Source organism: Coturnix japonica, chromosome 3 (genome assembly GCF_054131305.1).
Source record: "Coturnix japonica strain WE chromosome 3, WE-NBRP24, whole genome shotgun sequence".
Taxonomy (NCBI): Eukaryota; Metazoa; Chordata; class Aves; order Galliformes; family Phasianidae; genus Coturnix; species Coturnix japonica.
Window position 1 is genome coordinate 17,679,737 of NC_140665.1, and position 24,956 is coordinate 17,704,692.

General features: G+C 42.6%; 1 protein-coding gene across 4 annotated transcripts in view; it reads right to left on the reverse strand.

Annotated features, from left to right (window-relative positions):
• Positions 1 to 24,376, reverse strand: part of STUM (stum, mechanosensory transduction mediator homolog) — a 37,310-nt gene extending 12,934 nt beyond the window's left edge. For all 4 annotated transcript variants that reach the window (XM_085542903.1, XM_085542904.1, XM_032443639.2 and 1 more), the window contains exon 1: positions 24,137 to 24,376. In XM_085542903.1, coding sequence (XP_085399029.1) covers positions 24,137 to 24,323 — 187 coding nt within the window. In that variant the 5' untranslated portion in view covers positions 24,324 to 24,376. The remainder of the gene's footprint in view (positions 1 to 24,136) is intronic.
• Positions 24,377 to 24,956: the final 580 nt, after the last annotated feature.

Genomic DNA, 24,956 nt, shown 5'->3' on the forward strand with positions numbered 1-24,956 from the left:
AACAGCTTTGATTCCTTCCAGTGAAGCTTTTAATAATTTTACATCATTAGAGTGAGGTGCTGAATTAGCTGATGAGTCCCTTACATACAGCAGTGACTCAGCTAATACTATCCAGTCCCATTCCAAAGGGAAAAAGCAAACAAGGCAGCTGGTGTCTGTGTCCAGAGGGAGAACTGATACTGAAACTGGGATTTTCTATGGAGCTTTGGCTTCCGGATTCCCATTCAGACCACTTTCCTGCTCATGGGAGCCAAAGCATTTTCTTTATTAGTTAAGATTAATTAACATTTGGGATGTGGTTGGCATTTTTAAATCAAGAATTGAGACAAGCCAGCAGATATATAAAAAAGAAGCAGTTTTCTTCTAGTCAACATAATTTCTTTCAGAGGAAAAGCATTTTATCTGTGTTGCACCCAAGCTGGAGGAAATGCACTTCTTTAGCCTCAGCTTCACTTCGAAATGTGAGGCAGAAGGAAGTCTTAAAACATATTTCCCCACCAGACACTCTCTTGGCTCCACGTTTCCAAATATGGAAGAGTTTGCAACTGGAAGCACATTCTTGAAGAGGAGGAAGAGAAGCTGCATCTGCTGATAGTGTGTAGCCACACCAGTGAGGGCACTCTGCCTTCACCTCCTCATCCCAGCTAAGGGGTACCCACAGCCTGTAACCTAAACACTTATAAGAAAACTGCAACTGGGATTATGTTGGCCAGTTAAACAAGCTATCCCAAAAGATCTCAGGCTGTGAATGTAACAAGCGAACACAAACTGTTAAGGCTGCAAGCAAATGAAAACTAAAAGTCTCTACAGCCGTGCCAGCATAACATGGGATAAGTAAGTTATATGAAGCATTTCTCATATCTACTCAACAGAAAATAGCCCAAACCTGGTGCAATCTGGCATTACTCTAAACCATGTGCTTTCTCTATTTAGCTCTGAGTAGGAGCTGACTGCACTAGCAGACATGGTTTGCTTTGTTCCATGGGTGGGAAACAACAGGATAACTCAGAAACTGAGGTTGTGGGTAGGCTGGAGTCAGGGCCAGGGCTAAACAGAGACATGTTGCACATTAAGAGCTTTTTCTTTTTTTTTCTTCTGTATCAGGACAAAATTCACAGTAAGGACAACACACCCTGTGAATATCTGCACCAGCAGGAGAGGACAGAAGACCCATGAATTGCTGGTTTTCTGGGTTTTACACTGAGTAGTAAGTGAATCATGCATTAATACAACCCCTGTGGGGACACAGCGGGAGGTTGTGGAGAAAGGACATCATGTGCCACATAGCAAGTCTGTTAACTTAGCTAAAGGGCATCAGAGCTCATTGCAAGCACTTGGATGAGCCAAACAGCTCACCTGGTACTAGCAGTCTGCAGATTCATACAGCTGGGCCGCTGCAGAGGTAACAGAGGGAAGTGGGCTTCCATTCTGAAGCAGCTGTAGACACCATGAAGAAGGGAAAGACAAACAAGGGTAGCACACACAGCTGCTGCTAGTCAAGCTCCCTACCCCATAGAAGCATGAAGGTTGGAGCTAGGAAGCGGTTGAGGAAATACCTTTTCCTTTTGTCTTAAGCTTGGGAGCCATATACAATCATTTATTGTATTACTGTGAGGAATCAGGGTGGTAAGCAGCTCTTTTTCTTGCTTCCCAAAGGGAACAAACAACCCGTGTTTTGACTGAGGATCTAGAGCAAGGCTCTAGGATGTGTGCAGCTGCTAGTAAGCACAAGCACAGTGTGGGAGAGCAGGGAGCGGAATGGCATCTGAGGTGTCTGTGGGAACAACGAAGGCTGAAGGATTGATGGTGGGAGATGTAATTAATGAGTGTGTCTTTTGTGGGGGTGGAGACATACCTGTATTGTATCAGGGGAGTGCTCTGTGTGGGGACATGTCTAGTGTGCCTTTGAATTTTTTAAGTAAAATGATTATTAGCTGTCATTAAACAGTGTTGGCAGGTATATGAAGCAGATGTTGTGGATTTGCTGAAAAAGTGATATGCTGGTTCTTGCTTGGGTAAGTCAGAAAAATAGCACAAAAGAGGTAATAAGTTTTGCAGTTTGCTTGGTGTTACAGTGACTCTATTATCTACTGTTTGAGACATCTGGGGGCCCTGAGTGGCCCAAACTCATTTTATACTCCAGTTTGTAAAGAATCGTTTCAGATGGGGAGGCCTCATCATTAGTGGCATCAATTAAAATCTTTGTCTCTAACTCTATGGATTATGATGAGGGAAAGAAAGTTTCTAAAACTCGCAGCTATCTGTATAAAAAAGATTGCACAAGCCAGTGTGCCCTTGGCCTTCTCAGCACTAAGTGAGCTGGGAGAACTGAAGCATTAGTGCTCAGCCCAGGGCACAGAGATCACATATGCAGCAATTCTTCCTCTGTTGGTGGATGCTGGATGGGCTTCTTTTGATGTCTAAAGAAAGTAGAGATGGCAAGACTACACTGTGACGCTGCAGCATCAATAAAACATGGGTGTTGCCTGCAAGAGGACATGTAAACTGAATGTGGTATTCAGTAAGTCCTTCCCCTTGCAATTCATTTCAGCCTTGGAATCAACATAGAGGCCAATGCAATTATTCCCTTTTCTTCTAGAATTAAAGGTATTTTAGCCAGATTTTTAAAAAGCAAGCCTGCATGCAGTGAAAAGGGGCTAGAACAGATGGGTGACTTGTCCAGTTCGAGAGGGGAGAAGAGCGGAACCCATGGACTGCTTAAATAGTAGCAGGTTTGCTTGGTCCTAGACATCACCTTTTAGAACTGAAAATCCCAATCCCCAAATTCACAGGCCAAGAATAATGAACTATGAGTAAGTAATTCTGTGGCCACAAGCTGTCATGGGGAAAATCAATGGCCTGCAGACATCTGGTGGCAAATGCCAGCTGTCACGGGCAGCACTGCATGCAGAACCCAGGCAAGGAAACGAGGAGTGGTGGAGTAGGAGAGGGAGAAGAGGGAAGAGTGGAGGCAGGAAAACGTGACAGAGCCTAGATGTTGCCATGGAGAGCAGCTCATGAATTTTCTTCTGTGGCCTGCTATTAAAAATGTTTTGCTGAGCTCTTGTCAGCATGGTTTTATTTCCTCCTTCCACATAGGAAGGACACTTGAAGTGAATTCTGACTCCACACAGTTCTTCTGGACTCAGTGCAGACAGAAGTATACAGTAACTTGGCAAGTGAAAGCTGGTGTTTGTAGTTCTTGTCTCCACAGGGTTTGTTGTGGCTCCGTCTGTATAAGGTGAGCTTGATGAAGGGTTTGCTTTCTGGTATCCCTAACTATGTGAAAAATGCACAGCGCACCCCAAAAAGTTGCATATTCATGACTGATCACAGCTGCTTCACAATGCTGTAGTGCCAGTGCTCTGTGACTGTTATTAGAAGGTTTGTGTCACGTGCTCAGAACAGACTTGACAGTATTTATGTAGCATCTACAGCACACAGCCCACGTGCATGTAAGATAGCTTTGCTTCTGTATCAAAAATGAGAGCTTTGTCTCATTTTTAATCTTTGGCAAAAAAAAAAACAACAAACAAAAACGACCTCTGCCTTTTCAGAAACTTTGAAGAACAGGCTGCAAACAGCTTTCAGCCGTGGCTTTCCTGTTGGTTTTCTGCAATTCTGCAGCTCTGCTACATTCTTGACACTTAAAAACAGTTATCTTAAACATCCCATACAGGTCCTTCATCATCTCTGTGGCTCTCCACTGGATTCTCTCTAGAAGTTCCCCATCTTTCTTGAACTGAGGAGCTCAGAACTGGGCACGGCACTCCAGATGTGGCCTCACCAGGGCAGAGTAAAGGGGGAGGACCACCTCCCTCATCCTGTTGGCCATGCTCTTTGTAATGCACCCCACTGGCCTTCTCGGCCACTGGGGCACACTGCTGGCTCATGGCTGCCCTGCTGTCCACCAGGAAACACAGGCTTCCTCTCCAGCAGGTCAACCCCCAGAACACTGTGCAGAAACATACATGTATGAAATGAGAAACACATAACAAGCAATACCTATCAGCCACATTCACTCTTAACTAATGCTTAGATCAACTCCAGAAAAATAGATCTGTCACTCATTCCCATCTTCCTGATGCAATGTTAGCACCTTGCTACCAGTTGTCTTAATTTCCTGCCATGTTTTGGCTACTGTATGGGACACCTGAGAACCTCTGGCTGTCCAGGTAGCACCATAGCTGTTGGGGACACCTGTGTTGCTGGTTGTGGTGCAAAAAGATACTCTGCTGGATATAAGCAAGTTGTAATGCAGGTACAGCCAGCAATTTAACAACAGCAGTTTGAGCCTCATACATAAGACCTTGGCTCGTTTCTTATTTGCAGCTAGACAGGCTTGGTGAAAGCTAACGCAGACCTCCAGTAGTGCTCTGCATTTTGAGGCATGCATTTGCAGGCAACAGGCTGTCTGCACATTACAGACAGGGAGGTCATGTCACTTATTCCTCTGCCAGGGAAGGGAACCGATATGAAAAGGACCGAGACAGTGCAGCCTTCCTTCTGCATGATGTTTGCTTTTTTAATTTTGCTAATGAAATTAGGAGAGAATTGTCTTCAATTTGCATCCTTATTAAGTATACCAGTATTGAGAGGAATAGCGCAGTTGGCTTCCAATTATAACAATAAGCATACAGGAGAACAAAAGGCATGACCAACTCTTATGGCACGGGGCTCTTTTCTATGAGCTCTTCTGCCTGAAGTGGATGCAGTCATGCTGTTCTGTAACAGAGCAGCTCTATTGTGTGGAAACAGCTATTCTCAGTTTTTTTTTCTGCTGCCATGTATTCCTTGTATTCATGCCATTCACTGTTAAGCTGGTTGCTTATTCCCTTCTTTCCCCCCTAGCCATGCAGGAACATCAGCTTGTGCTTGGCTCTGTCTCCCCCATCCCAGGTTGCTCTGCACCCACCCAGTGCAGGAGCTCAGGGTCCAAGTGCCAGAAGAACCAAGGAGATGGAGAGAAGCTTTCACTAAAATCTCTAATTTTAAAGATTATGATCTTAATTCACAATTCTTAAGCACCTCCAGAAATAAGTTTTCAGTTTTCTTGATGTACAGCCAAAAACCAGACAAACCTTGAGCCATTCAGTTTATTTCTATTAATATCAAAATAACTTGGATGTGTCTTTTCATCCAAATATTACCAGCCCATAACTTTCAAAAGTAGACTCTCTGGAAACAGCCCCCCTCCTCATTTCAGAGTGGCCCTGAAAGCTGTAAGGAAAGCTTTTTGCTTTTCTCGTACCTTCAGTTCCCAAAGAGTCCTGAAAATAAAAGCTGTCTAACAGTGAAAAATAACAAGGCAAATGCAGTGATTTCACAAGAACTCTGAGAAAGGCTCTCACCAATGAGCTGAGGTTTGTTCTTAATCGTCTATACCAGGGAAAGCTCTGTCTTGTCAGGCACGGAGCAAGAGTCAGGCATCTGTGACACTGAAGTCTCAGCTTCTAGCATAAGGGTTCAAACTGGCACTCTTTTACTGCATGAAGATAGATCAGACACTCACTTGTTTTCCAGCCTCTGCCTTCACACAGTTTAAATAAGTGCCAGCAATGCCCATCTCAGGGTGCTCAAATTTAGCAGAAGAGCAACAGTCTAAGAGCAGTGTAAAGGTCCATCTCTCTTGTCTGTCTGCACTCAATCAAGCACCCACAGTTCAAAGCTAGTCTATACTCATGTTGCCTCCCCCTCTGCTTTTCTGATAACTGCCTTGCAGCTAATTGAGCCCCTTGAAGCTGCCTAACAGCAATTGCTCTGCTTGTGGAAGAACACATTAACTATTGCTGAGATGTACTGAGCAGTGAGTCTTGTCTTGCTGCAATACCCTGGAGTCCTTAATTGTGAAGACAAATCATGTTAATTAGGGACTGCTAAGACATAAGACAGAATTAATCCTGTTAGAAAGTTAGATGGGGAAATAGAGCAATTAAAGGCTTTGCTACAGAACATGATAGCTGAAATGGAAGCAAAATAAATTGCACCAGACTCCAAAGCACGGCAAAGTAGAAGCTATCCTTTAAGCAGCAAAAGAATGCAGAACACAAACATGACACAGGTGTTTGGATGCCTGCAGTGATGACAGAAGACAGACTTTTATACAGAAAACTCAGCACGTACATTTTGTGAGCTGAGGTGTCTCAAGTTGGGACTTAAAGACAACACAGTAGAGTTACACTCTATAGCCTGAAGGTGTGGTTTTGCTCACAGGAGTCTGAGATACGATTTAGGAGACCAGAATTCAGTTCTAACTTTGTTTAGTCAGTCCTGCTCAGATTTACTTCCACTTGCTAAACAGTTCTGAACCTGTAGTTTTATTTCTGTAGTAGCATAATTAGGATGTTAATTTTACTACTTTCAGCTGTTCCTTAAGTAACACATTACCAAAGAGGAATGCTCAAACTTTTTGTGGCTTCTTTACTTTGAATAAGATGACATGATAAAGAAGCATCTTTTTAATTTCTGTTTTCTCTGTTCTCCTTGTTTCAGTTCTCATACTTAGGAACCAAAGTAAGACTATTTTCCTAGCAGCCATCTCAAACTATATTGATTTCTGTAGGGGAATGGTTTCTTTCTCCAGAGTCATATCCTCTTGCCACCACAAAACTAACAGCTCTTGAACATAAGACACTTTGTGACTTCCAATTTATTCTTGAGGCACAATTCTCATTCTTAAACATCAGATGCAATTATTCCCACAGTAATTGGTACCCACAAGGAGAAAGTATAAGTTGCTAATTATGCCAAAACAGGTGGATGTTAAGTACACAACTCCAGTCCTTCGGTGCTGCCCTCCGGGTGCATGTGTGCTCACATCTAACAGCTTCTGAGGGGAGCTTCCTTTTTTCTAAGTTGAATAGCATTTTATATCAAAGTGTGCTACTGCTTTAATAGGGATATTTAAAAGGAATATTGATTCAGATAAAAGAATTCCTGCAGTACCTAGCTACTCTTTTGTCTGAAAGCAAAGCTAATGGGAGGAATATTGCGTAGCTGAGCAGGCCAGAAAAGCAGTTAAGCATCGGGTAGTTTTGTGAGCTGAGTTCTCTGCAGACAGCCCATGTCTCTCTGCCAGCCAAGCTGCTTCCAGCATGGTGTGGGTATGCAACTCGCAGGGTTTTACATGGAGACTTTTCTAAGGATCAAATCAATTCACTTGATTACATCCTCTGGGAAACATCATTTCTAGGAATTCCTATATTCCCAACTTGAGTAATTGGCAACTGTTTTAAGTTACAGGATGGATTTATTTTCCTCTTACAAAGTAACTTCTGATATTAACCATCTAGCTACAGGTAGTTGTTATATAAAAATGCATATACTTTTCAAGATATAGCAGAGATCTGAGTTTCAAGCATCTAAATGCAGCAAGTAATTACCCTGAGTAAAATAGGAATAGTACTGCCTCTTATACAATAAATCAAGGATACCATTGTTCAGTGGTTAGAGAAGGCTTGCTTGGAGTAGGTTATACTGAGGTAAGTGTTATATGAAGAGATACTGGAAACTGCCATAGCTTTATCTGCCTTTTATTCTCTTTTTCTAATTCTCATGTTGAATAGCTTACAATAAGGCTAGACACAGCAGTGTCTAGGAGATTCAACTCTCCTGTGTAAGACTGTTAGAAACACTTAAGTAAAAGCTAAAGGATGCAGCTGAGACTCAGACTTTAAAATGTCCTTTCTTATCCTATTGAAAAACCATCAGACTGGGGCCAGGGGACTAATTTTGATAACCAGCACCAATGTTGTGACATCAGACTTTACAAACTAAACAAAGATGATGCTTTTCTGCTCTTATGTCCTCCAGTTTGACAGACTGTAAAGAGCTACAATTCTTATCCATTTTTCCACAGTGGATTCTAAAATAGAGGCTGCTTTTTCAAGAACTGTGGAATCACGGAAGCTTAGAAGGGACCCACAAAGGTTGTGGAGCCAAACTTGTGGCATTTGGCTCCACACAGCGTAACACCCAAAACTGAGACTCTGGAGTACATTAGGAGCTCTTTGCTCTCCAACATCTTGTCCTCTCTCCTACCAAGTCACCATCTTTCTTTTCCTGCCTCACAGAGGCGCAGACTGGGCCCCTGCCATTCTCTTCCCCTTGTTTTCTTCTTCGTCCAAATCAAGCATTCTTTAAACTTCATCCACACACAAGCCTTTAAGTGCTACCTCTGTCTCTATGACAGTGACTCAAACTCCTACACCTTTGTAGGATACTTCCTTCCCTTTCTTTCTGCTGTTTCTCCTTGTGCATTCCCTTGGCTGAGCTGAAAACTGACAAAGTCCAACTACATTTCTCTGCATGGTGAATGCATTTCACCAATGACAACACCAACAAACTTTCCATCAATCAGGCTTGGCAAGTGAAGAGGAAAGGAAGAGAATTTTGTATTTAACTCCTCCCTCTCCTTTTCCTCTGCATTTAGGTCACCCCAAATACTATTTCTTTTCCTCACACATCAACAAGTTAAACCTTTTCTTTCCATATGTTTGTTTCAGTCACTATGGCCTAGTCTCCAGTCACAGTTCTTTCACATAATATATCAAATGCATTCCATTTCAACACTTAATTTCAGAGCTGATGAACATACGTTGCTATTACCATGTATGTATCCTGCACCCCTACCCCATAACCAGGGATCTGTTTTGGATTCTGACTGACACGAGGTAATCTTGTGTAACAATTTATTTCTGCAATTAATATGTCCCCATCTGTCTTAGAAATTACAAAAGCTAAATCCATTCATTGTTGTGTGATTTATTTAAGACTAACAGGTAGGCCAGGCTTTTTTTCATTTGCATGTAAATAGCTGCATTCCTAACCACCAAACCCACAGAAGGCTGTATATTTTCCTGCCCAAAGTCACTGAATGGTAGCTGAAAGACCAGTGCTGGTGAACACAGCAGGGAGTCCATGTGTCTCCCTTTCCCCCCTGTTACAGTCCAAATGATTAGCACAGCAGAAAGGCAATACAGGATTGGAAAGGCAACAGTTCCCATACACCCTCAAATCCTTCCACCACCTTAGAGCATGAGTACTATGTGCTTTCTGAAAGTGAACCACTGATACAGTTATATCTCACTATTCTCTTCCTACCTACAATTCTTTACTCTTTTATGCTAATCCCCATGGGTTCCTTAAGTGTATTTCTACTCTCATTATAGCTTCCTGCACTTAAGCATTAAATAACCCCATGTTTCTACCTAAAGTAAATCACTTTTCTTCAGTTTTGAGATAAAAACATAGCATTCAATTTTGGTTTTTACAAAAAAGACTTCCAGTACAGTATTGTACAAAAGCGACAGTCTGACATTAGAGCTATTCTGCCATCTTCTATTGTGCCTGCAATGGAAAAATAAGCAAGTATTTTTAGCTAACTGTGCTACAAAGAACAATTTGATAGCAGAAACCTGCTATTGTCATTCAAAGGAACATTTGGTCAACCAGATGCAATTATGAAAAAATCACCTCAGATTTTACAGTGAGTTTTTTCTAGACATAAATGTCTGTTTCACATGAAATTTAGAAATTTCAGGGACCGTATCACAAAGCAACAGCATCTTACTAAACTTTCCTTGTGGAGAAATTGGACAGGACCATCAACACTTGAGGTCATCAGAGCTACCCACAGTGAACTGCCCAACTCCCTCAAACTGGGGTGATTAGGACAGTGTGATAATCTAAGCAGAAGGCCCTACTATGGGATCTCAGGTCCATAATTATTACACCATGCTCTACAAATGGAATGCTATCCTATGGCAGCTCTTTACAGGGGAAGGCAGCAGTAAATTGGTACCAGTAATAGTGGAGGAGAAAGCAAGCTTAAGGACAGTAGATGGGGATCAAACTTCTTACGTTAATAAAAAGTTCCTGAAGTAATGCAGATCACCTGATTTCTCACCCAAAATCTACTTGTCATACTGAAAATGAATTTCTGCATACAATAAAAGCACTGAGAGCTTGAGACTGGGAGCTGAGCAAAATCAGAACTATGGGTGAGCCTGGGATGTAGGCAGAGCACACTAGCTGTTGTGCATGATTCATGGAGGATCACTGAGTACAGCATGAACTCCCATGGCTGTCCCTACTGTATTTCCCTACAAGAAACTGGAGGCCCGGGACTCTTTAGAACTCCTAGCATTTGCCTTTGCAACTAAGGCTATTACAGCACCGGGATGCCATTCTAACTCATGGGTTAGGAAGTCAGAGTGTCATAAGGAATAATGGTATATCAGAAGAACATGTGCTGAAACTTGTTGGCTACCTGTACAGAGCAGAATCTGCATAATGCTGTGGGGAAGTTCAGTGTACTCATTGCAAGCTGAACGACAAACAATACAAGAGCAGCAGAGCTGGTACTGTGCACATGAACCATATTATTTCCAGATCTAGTATTAAGGCAATACGAGTCCACTAGAAAAGTGCTTTTTATCTTTCTGTCAGTGAAGACTAACAGCTTTGCCAAACTGCTCAGCAAGAAGAGAACATGAACAGAGTTCTTATCCTTCTCAGATTTCTGACTCCAAAAAACTCATCCTTCAATATTTTTCAGCATATGCAAATAACTGCATACATTTTTTCTACTTATTCTGTTTTGAACATACTGTCACTCCTCTCCTAAGATCCATACTGAGCAACAGCAGCACTTCATCTAGATTTTTTTTTTATCATAGCATTTTGTCACTATTAATGATCACCTAGCATGAGGCAGTGTCATTATGTATGCTATCATTTTCTGAGGAATGAAAGAAAGGAGGCAGAGGAGCTAAAGCGTGGACTCTTGAAGAATTTTAAGCACCTAATTCCCATTGAATTCAAGGAATTCCAGCCTAAATCATACTTGGGTCATGTCTAAAGCCATAGCAAAAGGGTTGTCAAGTACTTGATCAAATTCGGTATCTCTTTGTTCAGTCTCACTGCACTCCAAGGCTTTTTGCAACAGTAAAGGTTAAACATAGACTAGGATTATGAATCAATTCATTTCTGAAAATAAGGATCTACCAGAAAATGACAGAACTGCAGACTGTTCAAGGTAGTCATGTTTGTCTGGAAAATGTCTTTCCTGTGCTGTCATAATTAGTGTTTCTGTTTAAACAGCACTGGTTTATTTTGTTGGGTGGTTGGTTTGTTGTTTGTTTTTTTACTGAGGAGAACAGAACTGGTCTAATGGTGTATTATCAAATGCTTATATGGTGCCACTACACAAGAAAGAAAAAAATGGTCTAAAGAAAACCAGCTGCCAGGCAGTCACTTTCTTTTTAGTATAGGTTGTAAGCCCGTATCAGAGCCAGCAGAAAGGAACATGCATCTGTGCTACAGCAAATCAAGTGCAAAGTCTTACTGAAGCTTAAATAAGCTTAAATTTAGCTTAGTTTAACCATGGTTTCGCACTATGCACTTCCTAGGAGATGCTTTCTTCTGCTGCCTCTGTTGTGAGGTGGTGTAATCTCACTGCCTCAGTCAAGCTTCTGATGGAGTGGGCCAGTGCTCCAGAAGTCAAAGGAAGAGTGAGATGGGGAACCTCCATTAGCCATTGTAGCCAGAAATCACTGCCAGGCACTGTCTTGGTTGGCTGGGGTGAAGTGAGCTGAGGCAAGAGGAGGAGAAGCAGCTGGCAGTTACAGATACTCATTTGCTAGCCCTATTATTAAATACAGTAGCTCTCAATGCTACATGTAAAGAACATGCAAACATCTCTCCCCTACCTTCTGTGCCACGAACAGTGCATGGAGGAAAGAACCCTGAATGTTCAGCACATGCTTCAAAGAAATGATGTAAGTATCACCATGAGCAGTGAGTGCATTGAGAACACTTGCTCCAGGTGTTCAATAGTCAACAAAGTTAATATGGCTGTAGGCTGTACTAAGGAAAAGATGCTATGGAAGAAGCTATAGTAGCATTACCGAAATGAGGGACATGCTGTGGTTCTTTGGCTTTCATTCATCTTCCTCCATAGGATGGGAGGAGAAAATAAGATTAAAAAGCTTGTGGGTCAAGATAAGGACAGCGAGATCACTTACCAATTACTGTCATAGGCAAAACAGACTTGACTCCAGGAAAATTAATTTATTGCCAATTAAAGTAGGTCTGGATAGAGAGAAACAAAGACATTAAAACATCCTTCCCCCCTTTTTCACCCCAAGTACAGTTTCACTTTTCCATCCCTGATCTTTCTACTTCCTGACTGCAGTGAGCAGTTTAGAGAAGTGGCTGAATGAGGAATGGGAGGAGAGTGTAGTTAGTTCATTGCAGTTTCTCTGTCACTTTTTTCTCATCACACTTTTCCCCTTGTATGGGAAATTGGTAATCACAGCCTGAACCTCTGATTAATCAGCTGAGGCAAGTGTTGGGTCAGCTGTGGGAGCACAGGTGAGAGTAATGTAGCTGTGCTCCTGGAAGGGGTGGAGCTTGACTCCACCTCCTCTAGACCTCATTTAAGAGCTGACCACCACTAAGGCAGCATCTCTTGGAGATTGCTCCTCAGTGGAGATTGCCTCAGTGGTCCCAGCAGATCGAAGGCATCCGTATGGGTGAGTTTTTCCTGTAAATAACCTTTTGGGCATTTACAACTACCATCTTTTCATTATTATAGCTGTACGCTCCTGATCACTGCTAATCATTCAATGGGGCTTTAGTCCCTGCTGGATTACCTGCTCCAATGTTGGCTTTTTGTGCTGATTTCTCTGACCTCTAACAGAGGCTCACCACTATTGACAGCTTGCCACCAACACCCAATAAGCATATTCAGAAAGATCTACCAGAGTTACAGGTAAGAGCAATAATAGGACTAAGAGGACTCATGAGAAAGATAGGTGGTCTAAGTTTCAGAAATATACAAATGTACTGAGGTATGGTAGCTGTTCACACATTAAGAAACAGCCTGGAGATCTTTGATATTTGAGCTCTTTAATGACAAGAGATCTAGCAAGATATGTGGGAAACATATGACGTGTTTTGAAATGATTAAAGTAAATGTCTTGCTTTGCAAACCACCTAATGGGTAGCTTTCATTTAACTTCAGGTATCTGCGAGGGATGGGTCTTTCTCAGGCAGTTATTTTTAGCTCCCTTTTAGTCAAAAAATTAAAAAAAAAAAAAATGACAAAGGACCCCAGAAAGTGTGATTCACTTCACCTGCTTCTGAGCAGTGATGAGCCGCATGCTGATAGTGCCTAATTCCTTCTCACAGATTGTAACAGCAGCCAACTCAGAGTACAGGTAGACAAATCCCATCTAATATGTCCAGTGAAAAGAACACTTGCCAGTAAGCTATTTTGAATAAATAATACTAATACACATCAGCTCTTGATTTGGTATATTAGCTAGCTATTCAACTCCTTTAGGAGGAGCTGCTGTGTCAGGCAGGTTATTGCATCCAAATTTGTCCATTACAGCTCTCTCTCTGAAAATCTAGCGCAGAGCAAAGAGCGAGTTTGGACTCTTCTGCATTCAGCATAGAGTACAGGCATGCTGTTATGGGCACAGAAGGAAGAGAAGACTTAACTATATTTTTATGGTACTCCTGTAGTACTATTGAAAATATACTTAAATGTTATTTTTGCGATTCTTCTGCGGGGAGAAAGAAAATACAAGTTCTTTGTTCTGATCTTTAAGGTCATTCAAAATGATCTTGATTGTTGTCTGAAGGCTTTGTGATGCTGATAAAATCTGTTGGTGTTTTTCTTTTTGCACTGACAGGATGGCATCCCTTAAATCTGATGTTAGCTCCTTTCATATTACCTTTCTCCTTGAGGGTATCTTTTTACAACATGACAATGTTTGAATGGCTCAGATGAGCATTGTTGCTAAGGAACAAGTGCCAACTGTGTATTTAAGACTTTGCCTTTAAACATACAACTCAAGGAAGTATTTTTCTTTTCATTACACCCCTGTATTGTATGTTTCTATTAAGACTTCTGTGATTTGACTCTTGGGGTTACATCTCTACTACAGTCCACTGGGATAAGACCTGTTCTTTTCCCATTGTCTGTGCAGTGCCACAGTGACCTACACAAACTGTATAGGTAACAGATCTGTTTTACAATTGCACATTTTAAGGCCACAGTAAGAGTTCATTCTACACTGTTATGTAAACAAGTGTGGATACAGTGGAGCTGAGCTACTGCAAATATCTGTTGGCACTATACTGCGGTGCACAGTACAAATTAGCATTCTTAGAAATAGCAACTCAAGAGCACATCGCTGCTACAAAGCAAACTTAACTTGAGCTGTTGGATTTTGTGTTGTGCTGTTTTTTGCTTTGTGGTGGTATGTTGTTGTGTTTTTTTTGTTATGTACTAACAAAAACATACTGAAGTTTTTCTCATGTACAAGATGTGTATTTCACAAGCATAACACAGATCACAGGACCATGTGAGGGAGTGACCAGCACCTAGGAACTACAGACTGCCTCATTCATCCTTCCTACTGATTACATTTTCACTAATGCATGGCCCAGACTTCTTGATTCTTGGGAAGTTCAAGAGTGTTTAGAGGCAGCTTAGGAAAAACAGCTTCCTGGGGAGAGATTAAAGGAAACAAAGTATGGCTGTCATCTGAGGCACAGAACTGCAAGAACTCATCTAGATCTCTTGCCATTTCCAACATCAGCTTCATTCAGGAAGATATTTTCCTAGACCTCTCCATTCAGACCACAAACAGTCTAAGTGTGACATGTCTTCCTTCATATTTCTGTTTCCTAGCAGCCTTCTCAAAAAAAAAAAAACAAAAAAAAACCCCTTAATTGCACTGGAATAAGGTCTCATGTCAGGTATTACTCCTTTTATAAAGTATGCTGAAGAACATTTACTAGCATATCTTGAAGTGTCATGAATATATAAAACCATGCTAGTAAGGGTGAAATCAGAATGTCTCGTGATGCAACAGCCTCAATTTGTAGTTTTGTTTATTGACTATTTTGGGACATACAGTTCTCAATGTCTTTCTCACTTATTACAGTAAACTAGGAAGAATGTTGTCTGTTTTTAAGAACATGAGAGCTCAGTCCCACAAATTCGCTTTGAAATAATACTTTTCATAGTAGCAACCACAATAGGTAAACTCATGTTAGTGCTTACCTTTGAGCCTAGTTCTCTTGGTACTTTTAAGGTACCATGACACCATGGATTTGTCTCATAAATGTTACGAAAAAGCAAAAATGGTGAACAGATGTGAGGCAAAGTGTTTCTAGGGGCTCAGCTCCATCATGCTCTGCACAGTGTGGAATCGGGGTTTGGACAAGTGAATTTGTTTTGAAACAGGAACATTTTGTACCTGTTTTGTACTGGCTCGGGTGATCACTGCGCTAAACAGTGTGTCTTGGAGCCCTCAGATGTGTCCTTTTTGTAATTTCTCTGAGCTCTGTCTTGGCACACACTGATTAAGTAAGCAGCGAAAGAATGTATAGTGATATGAGAGTGGAACACACATGCACACAGGCCAGATTTCCAGTCTAGTCAGGGCTACTAGAATCTACCTACCACAAAGAAGAAAAAGCTTTTCTTCCTAGTGTCGATAATACACAATAATTTATTCATTGTGGATTCAGTAGGACTCAGTGTGTAGCTGCCAAGCAACAATGGTTCCTAGGAACTGATACCTGATCTGAATTCCATTCATGGCTCCACCACAGATTTCATTTATCAGCTGCACACATCTCAAGGAGATATGTCCCATTTCTAACTATGTTGCCTTGAATCTACCATTCAAAGAGGCTCCATTCGATCTTCCATTTTGATGGAAATGTGGCTTTTCCTCTTGGCACAATTTTGATTAAGGAGTTATTTGTATTCAGATGTGTTGCTGACACAGAATGGTTGATGTCTACACAGAGTTCCCCTGCTTTCTTCTATCCACGCTCATGACTTGCCTCAAGCTCTGCCTATCTAATTGTATCAATCAATTGTAATACCTATCTAATTGTATCAAAACCAGTTTGCTTATTTTTTCAAGGGGTTACTTGCTAAGCAGACCCATGTAACTGGGCCTAGAAGCAGCACCCTCATCTGCTAGGAGGTGTCCCTACCCACAGCAGTTGGGTAATGATCTAGATGATCTTAAAGGCCTCTTTCAATCCAAACCATTCTACATTTCCATGCCTTTATGGGCCATTTAACACAGCAGTTTCTGTGGTGCCAAGTTGTCATCTCCTTTCCCCAGTGCAGCATATCGCACACAATGCTGAATATTCACACATACAAAAATCATGTTTATGGAAATTAAATTGTCATAGCAACAGAAAAGGTCTCACAAGTACTTTAAAAATAGAGAATTAACAAAACACATTTATGAAATCTAAGATCCATTATTTTATGAATGCACTTAGACAACCATTTGTTGCCTGTTTTTCTACCTACATAAGGACAAAATCATTTAAAACAAAGATTTCACTTCATGATGTTGGTATATGTAATTGATATGTGCATACCTATAAATACATCTTTTAAACTAAAAGAGTAAAGGTCAGTTTCATCTGGACGGTGTTATACTAATGTGATCATCGCGCTCATTATATCTCAAGTACATTATTTTCATATTTTATGATTCATACTTTGTAAAATGAGTCAATTTTTCAACATAGTAAGCTTGTAACCATGGCACATTATAGCACAGTTTATTAATTTCCATTAAAAAAAACTCAGTTCTTCAGTGGCCAATAACACTTACTTTATAAAGTCACATACTCATTTGACTGATTTTTCTTCTCCCAGTTCTCAAGATGAATTTCACCATTTAGGTTTCTCATTCTATAGAAAGTAGCCTGTTATGACTTTTACAAAGCAATTATCCACAGACTTAAGCTGACAGAGTTTGTAAGTGTTATGTGGATATTCATCAATGCTTGTATCGTGCTGAAAAAACCGCCTAAATAAATAACAAGCTGCTGAGATGCTGCAGTATGTTCAAATTCACATTCCCAAAGATGGCGGACTTAGTCCCCTACACAGCACCCTTTATAAACATGAGTGAAGTTAGAATGCAGGACATCTCTGCATTGAACATGACCTTGTTCACCAATTGTGTTCCCAGAGTCCTTCTATTGGCCATATTCACTCTGCCCACTAGCAGGGTTTGACAATTATCCATTCTGGGCATATTCTTTAGGTATGCTTATAACAGGAATTTTTAATGTAAGTTAGCATGCTACCAGGGTTGTTAAGCACTGCAATAGGCTCCTCAGGGAGGTGGCTGAGTCACCATCCCCGGATGTGTTTAAAAACCGTTTGGATGTGGTGCTCAGGGACATGATTTAGCAGAGGGTTGTTAGTTAGGGTCGTATGGTTGGGTTGTGGTTGGACTTGATGATCTTTAAGGTCTTTTCCAACCTGAGTGATTCTGTGATTCTATTCTAATTAGCTTTCTTCAAACATCTCATATTTTCTACTTTGGATGTTTCTTGACCACAGACTTGAATGCATAAGTGCCTGTGGTTTTGTCTAGTCTACTCGAATCACGGATTAGTTGGCATATTTTTAATTTAAAATCTCAGTATAATATTGCTGTCCTCCAGTGTTTAAAAGTCATGATTCAGATTCTTCAATACTAAGATTGAAAAACACGTAACTTATTCTTTCTTCTGCCCTTTCTCCCTCTTTTTTTTTTTCTTGAGAAAGCATCATATCCCCAAATCCTGCTCCAAAGCCATGAAGGTTAGTTACATTTTTTTTCCTCTCCTTTAAAGAATAGTTTCTCATCTAACCAAGAGCCTTAGGGGACAGGGCTCCAAGGAAACACCAAATATTGTGGCAGTCAGGATTGCATTGTTAGGCCTTTTGAAGGACCATCAAGTAGTTAGAGAGAAAATAAGGGTTTGGTCTCTGACTCTCTTGGAATGGAAAAACTGGGCTTTGCACTTTCTATATAATAAAGATGTGTGATGCTAGGTCCAGCTATCTGCTGCCAAATAGTACTCCTACATCAGTTTTGCTATACGTGCATCACTACATAATTGCTCCAATTCACAGACCAACATTTGAAGGGCAAGTGGGCTCAAACTGGAGTTTCAAATAAGACAATACTGAATTGGAGTAGCTGCAGTAGAGGCTGAGTTTTTCTTCTGCTTCCCTTACTGCTGGAGCAGCAATTTCTAGCAGAGGTAGATAAATGAAGACGAGATATAAATGAAGACTAAATACAAAAGAACTATAGAATATCCCAAGTTGGAAGGGACCCATAAGGATCAATGAGTCCAGTCCCTGGTTCCACATAGCACCACACTCTGGTGAAAGGCCTTTTCCTAATGCCCAGGCTAACCATTTCTGACACAGCTCCTTGCCATTCCCTTAGGTTCTGTCACTGTCACCAGAGGGATCAGTGCCTGTGCCTCCACTTCCCTTGTGAGGAAGATGCAGAAAGACTGTTTTAGGTCAGACTGATTTTATAATTTGTAGAAAATAAGAAATGTCATTTATATTTCTCCTTTCCAGGTTATCTCTGAAAGCTTTCATAAATCTGTTGCAAACTTCAAGCTCTTTGACAAATTTAGGGACTATTTTAGAATCCTTTTACCATCCAATCTCATGTCTCTATGAAACATAAAATTGTGTATGGATTCTGAAATTCATTCTTCTGCTTTATGCCAGCTGCTGCCACCTATTGGAGTTTTTATTTAAGGTGCTGTATGTGATCTGATGGGTAAGAAAGGGGCTGAGAAACCTGAGTTCTGCTTCCCTTCTCTCCCTTCACTATCCTATATACAACCCCTCGGTGTTCTTTTCATGTTGGAAAAAAGGAAAGGGCAACAGCTCTATAATAAAGTTTGCAAACCTCTCTAGTGCTCACTGATTCAGATCACTAGAACAATTTACCTAGCCAAAATTCACCTGTTACCTAAGAACTCTCCTCACCCAGCTTGCATCTTCAGTGAGATCATGAGGTCTTCAGCTCTGTGTCTTGCATCAGAGCCCTGCATTTGTGATCCTGCCTGGAGAATTTGAAGTTTGCTCTGTGTTATGGTGGGTATGGAGCTCTTGGAAGAGGAGACCTCCATAAAGGAAGAGGGGGAGTTGGACTCAATAATCCTTACAGGTCCTTTCCAACTTGGGGTATTCTACAATTCTGTTCAAATCCTTTCGTTTGTTTTCTCTCTTACTGCAGGAAGTTCCAGTTCCTTCCCACCAAATCTCTGCTAATGCATTGTCCCAGGCTGTTCTTTTCTCCTTCTGGGCTTGATTCTCTGTTTTTCTCCATGTCACACCCTTCGTCTGGAACAGCTTTCCAGAGTCCTTAAAATTCAGCTGGTTCACTTGGCCATTTAATATTTCTTCTTTGCTGTCTGCCCCCACCTTCACTCTTAATCTTCAAGTACATCTGTCCAAACTGCATTAAATTACAAACTAGGCTGCAAGGTGCTGAGCAAACCCTATCTCCTCTCGTATTCATTAAGTAATTAATATATCCACAGAGCTGCTGAAGCTACAGCAGTGAACAAAAACGCCACTGGCCAGTTCTTTTGTCTTCTATTTTGATGAAAGCAAAAGGTTGGGGGGTGTGAATTTGTTAAGCATATAAGTTGGTCTGGAAATGACCGCAGTTCAGAAAGCAGCAGCACTGGCAAAGTACACAGCTTGACAGTGAAATGAACCAAAAAGTCCTTACAGACACAAGTAGAGCACAACGGCAGACCTTTACCAACCACAATGAATGAAGAGTAAAAACTGACCAAACAACATAAACAGTAGTAAATATTTGGACTGTGGCAGAGCCAGTAGTTAAGAACAAAGTGTTGCTGTGCTTGTGCTGTGTATGTGCATAGCTACATTTGTAAAGCAGGAGCATGAGAGGATGATGAGAAGATGTACAAGTGACCGTATAGTCTCAACAGATTAACACAAGGAAGGGGTCCAATCTAAAACAATAGAAAGGGAGGAAGAAAAGAATATATAAAGTATTTGAGTAAGTCTGAGCTAATAAAATACAACCGCAATGCAGAAAGCAACTTTTTTTCATAAAATACTGCGAGGTACACCTCTGGATGCTGATTAAAACTCAGGGGACATGCCAGAGGCATTAGAGATACAACTCTCATTGGTTTTTGGCTGACTGAACACATAGGTTGGAGTTGTCTCAAATGAGGAGGAAGTTTTTCACTCAGAGGGTGGTGACACACTGGAACAGGTTGCCCAAGGAGGCTGTGGATGTCCCATCCCTGGAGGCATTCGAGGCCAGGCTGGATGTGGCTCTGGGCAGCCTGGTCTGATGGCTGGTGACCCTGCATGTAGCAGGGGGTTGAAACCCGATGGTCATTGTGGTCCTATTCAACCCAGGCCAATCTATGATGATTCTATGATGATGATGAGTAATTAGTCATTTATTCTGATCACAAATTACCTGTAAACTAATTTTGAGTTCTAGAAATTTGTTTGTCATTCTTGATGGTCCAGACACTTCATGGAACAAAAATATTCCAGACTACTGAGTGCTGGCAAGATCTCTGAGTGGCTGTTTGCTACGATCAGCCAAGTAAGTTATATAACACACATCTAATTCTGACTTATATCTCTGTTAAAAAGAAAAGGAGGAAATCAATAACCCTCTCCATGCTGCCCAGAGCAGAATCTGCAACAGTAGAAATCTGTAGATCCGGTTGTCCTTATGCCCAGTGTTATATCTCCACTAAGAATACTTAAGACTACAGCTGGTGCCACTGCTTGTTGTACCATGGATCAGTAACTTGTGAAGGCACACATTCTACTGCAGGTCTCCTTTCCTGCCTTTCACATGCAGGTGAAGAATCTACCACAAAGAACTTCTTGATCTTTTCAGCATATGGGCCATTTTCAGTGGATACACAACTTGATAAGTGAACGCTACAGACAAAAGGGTTGCTCTGTTTAATTACACTGTCATGAAAATACAGCTTCTTCCTGCAGACTACCGCTGGTGTATGCAACAAAGGCTGAAAGACTCTGTGCAGGCTGAGAATCATCCCTTCTGTCTCTGGTTGCCTGTGGGAGAGTGTCACACATGATCTCCACCACAGGCTATTCCATGCCTCACAGGTGGCTGCTCTTCTAGCTTGCGCTAACATAATCTTATGCTATGTATTTCAGTTACTCTCTGCTTAAAAATAGTATAGATGTGTAATTCAGGCTGTGATCCAAAAGTCCACCCCCTTCCTGACACGAGGGATTCATCTTGGAGAATACCTCATACTTAATTTCACTCGCTTCTCACATTCCCCTCAAGTTCCCCCCTTTTGCTTCCCCCTCCTCCCACACACGTGATGTTGAGAGAAGGAAAAACGGGTAGGAAGGAGGGCAAGATTCCTGTGTATCATCTCAGGGAATGACAGAGAGCCAGATCTTCTCCCACACTGACTGGCACGCGGCAGCTCCAGGAGAACACAGTCTGCCAGCTATAGGGCACGGCCAGCCCCTTCCTTCATCTGCCATCTGCAGCATGTACTGGCTGGAGGTGCACGCTGCTCAATCCTGCAGGAACTGGAAAACAAACCATACTCTGCCATCCACTTCTGCCAGCATCTTTGTCTGACTTCCTCCAGATCTTGCTGGGGCATGACTTAGACCCATGGCCTCAGAGACATCCCCAGAACCCCTGTGTCACCTGTGTGATGCAGTGAACACTGGCAGTCAATGTCACCAGGGTCTCTGCTACAGCACTTACTGAGGACACCAGCTCCCTCTTCTCCCTTTCACACCAGCTGCTCCTTCTATGAACCTGAACTAGGGACATGCTCCACCACATTCACATGAGAGGTTCCACAAAACAGACCACAAGCAGGTGGGTTCATCAAGCTTCTCTAGGCTGTATTTGGTCTGAAATTGAATTATTGGCAGGACAAGTTGAACGTATCCCCTGGGTATGAAACATTTCACCTGAGTCTTCTCTAACATTTATACAAAGAGTAATGAACACCCAGTTTGCAATTCAGAACTTGCAGTGCTGGGTTACTACAGGAAACCCTGAAAATTACCCCAGTTTTTCTGTTGAGAAAAAAACAAAAACAAACAAACAAAAAAAAAGTGTGGGGGGGCTGGAGGGAGGAGGGGAGGATAAAAAGAAGAAACAATTGACTATAAACAAAGAGAAAGTGTTACTTCTCCTGTCCAAACAGTACTACAGCAAAGCATAAACAGCATAAGGTCTTTCAGACCACCTGTGTATCTGTTAGCTGGCATTAGCATGCAAGTTCTATGGGGGTGTTTCTGATTTAAGGTGAAGCTCTAGTGAACATGCACTGGTCTCCAAGCAGTGGAACACTTGGGTTTATCCAGGATTGCCCATTTACGTCCCCATCCCAGTGGCTTCTGACCCTTTATTGCAGTTGTGTTGCAGAGACTATAAATCAGTAACAAATACATGCCAAACAGAAGAGGGATTGAATTCAGGGTTTGGAAAACAGATAACTTCCATTATAACATATATACAGATGCACTAAGTAGGAAAAATATACAGCAAGCCTGCAAAGCATTATTTTAACAAGTTATATCTCTGTACTGCAGGAATCAATGGGAATTTTGCCATTTACTTCACTGGGAACAAGTTCAGATGCTAGATGGGAACACTTCACATCACCACTAATATCACTTGTGTTACAAGTGCTGCTCAGTTCACAGAGGAGGCTGAAGAGATCACGAGATCTCTTTTCATCCTGTTCCTACAAGCAGATTTGCTTTCCTCCCGTTTCCCCTCGTGTGTGGGCTGTGTGATACATGACAGGATTTGGTTCAGACAGCAAAAAGCTTTTCTACTTGGGTGTATTATTGCCGAGTAACATTTCTATGAGAACGAACAGGACATTAGCAGCTTCATTAAGAGAACCGTTCATTTATGTTGGACTATGTGCTATGCTTTGCAATGCAGAGCATTGGGTATATCTCCAAAGCAAGAGAGAATGCCACAGGAAAGGGTTTGTTTGTAGTTTGTTTGTTTTGTTACTTTCATGATGGTGACTGGGCAGATGTCTACACCTCAAGGTAATCCCAGCATGGGGATGGCTCATAGGGTTTACCCTCTTAGGATGAGGGAAGAACAGTGGGGGTTTTCTAAGGTGCTGTCAAAAGCAGCATTGTGAAGCGTAGGATTAGTCAGAAGTGGTAGGAAAACTGTACAGGAAATCTCCTCTATAGTTGTTTGTTTTTTGTTCTATGCCTACAGTGGTGACAGCACCTTCAGTGCGATGGGAAGCTACATTCACTTAGCTCTGATTTTGAAAACTTCCCTCTGAAAACGGTGGGGAATTAAGTGCTAAATAACAATAGCTCAAAAAAAGCATGAAAGTACCAGGCTGGGGAGCTTGATTCATTGCTCTGTGTTTTTCAGGTGCCTGCACTAAGGGTTGTGACAACAGCACACCTCAGAGTGGAGCACTACAGCTCCGATACTATTACAGCTTATATCCCAATGCCTTCCTTTCCACAGGAAAACTGAGAGGAACTTAAAAAAGCAAACGTTTTCCTCTGGAACACACCTGTAGGCTAACAGCACACACACACACAAGCAACAGCTTATACATGCTGCACACAGCACACAAGGTTGGGGTCACATTTTAATCAGAAGGACTTTCAGATTCATTAAGGAATGAAGCCACCTGGAACAAATAAAGCAGGTGTGGGTGAGGTGGGAGCTTTTATTACTGCAGGGTGAGTTTCACTATCAGCCCCAGTAGCGGTATATGGGAGCTACAGGAGGCTCAAGGTAGGCTGGGATCTTGTATTTTCCCAAAGAGGAGCACTTTGCTCGCTGCCAGACGGCTTGCACCCTGCCTGCTGTTCGAGGTGGGTTTGTAAGGCTCACTCTTCTGGCTCCGGCTGGCCTCAAGCTGAGTTAAAGGTAAGGATTTCTTAATTAGAAGGGGTCAAACGGAAACATAAAAGGAATCACAGCCGCAACTTAAGGATGCTTTATCTGCATCTCTCACCCGGGACTTGCCAGCAAGAAAAAGAATCACTGTGGTTCCCCGGCACCCGTCCTTCAGGACCTCGGCACAACAGAACTGAGTTCTTCCCTTCGTGGCCCTGGGAGCCACACCGCGATCAGCGGGACCCCACCTCCCACCTCCCCCCTCCTCAGCCCCGGGTCGCGGCCGTCGGGCGGTGCGCGAAGCGCCGCTCCCGTCTCGAAACTTTCCGCAGGGGTTCGCTCCCTCTCTCGGCGGCGGAGCTCCTTACCCAGCCCTGGCACGAAGGTGTTGAGGAAGAGGCAGATGACAGCCACGGGGAACGGCATGTAGGGGATGGCTGCGCGCAAGGGGCCCTTCTTCTCCCGGACCTGCACCACCACCCCGCTGGAGGGGGCAGCGCCCCGGCTGGGCTCCCCGCCCGCCGCGCTCTCGCCGTCTTTGGGCAGCGGATCCATGGCCGGAGCAGCGCTGGAGGTGCCCTGCCGGGCTCCCGGCTGCCGCCGAGCGCGCTCCCGCTGCCGCCTGGCCCCGCCCGGGGGCTGGAGCGCCCGTCCCCCGTGCGCGCTCCCGCCGCTTCTGGCTCAAACCCTTTGGGGATACTCGCCGCCCGGCCGGAGTGCCGTACTGCCCTCGGGGAAGGGTCCCTTCATGGTCAGATGATCGTGTGGTTCTATGAGCAGCTTGATTAACTTCGGTGAAATTAGGGCACTGAACGCGTTAAGTGAAATAGCTGGGAGTGGTGCAGAATGCCCTGCCTAGGTTTAGCGTGTTAGTTTTCTGATAGCTGGATTCTCAACAGTAAGAACAGACATCCCCTCTAAAATGAGTTACTCGTTTGGAGTGGCTCCTACTTATTTCCATGGAAATTGATATAGATGCAAAGACCACAATAGCACTATTTCAGTAGAGCACCTTTTCAGCTACAGAATGATGTCTTTTGGCATAGTCACCACCATTAGCTGAGTTGTGTGGATGAGCTGGTCAAGCTGATCTTCATGTTGTGGTGTGACAGCTGTGCATGGCTGCCCAGAACACAGCTTGTCCTTCATATTGCTGCTGCTGAAATGCACCACCCTCTGCCTTACTGA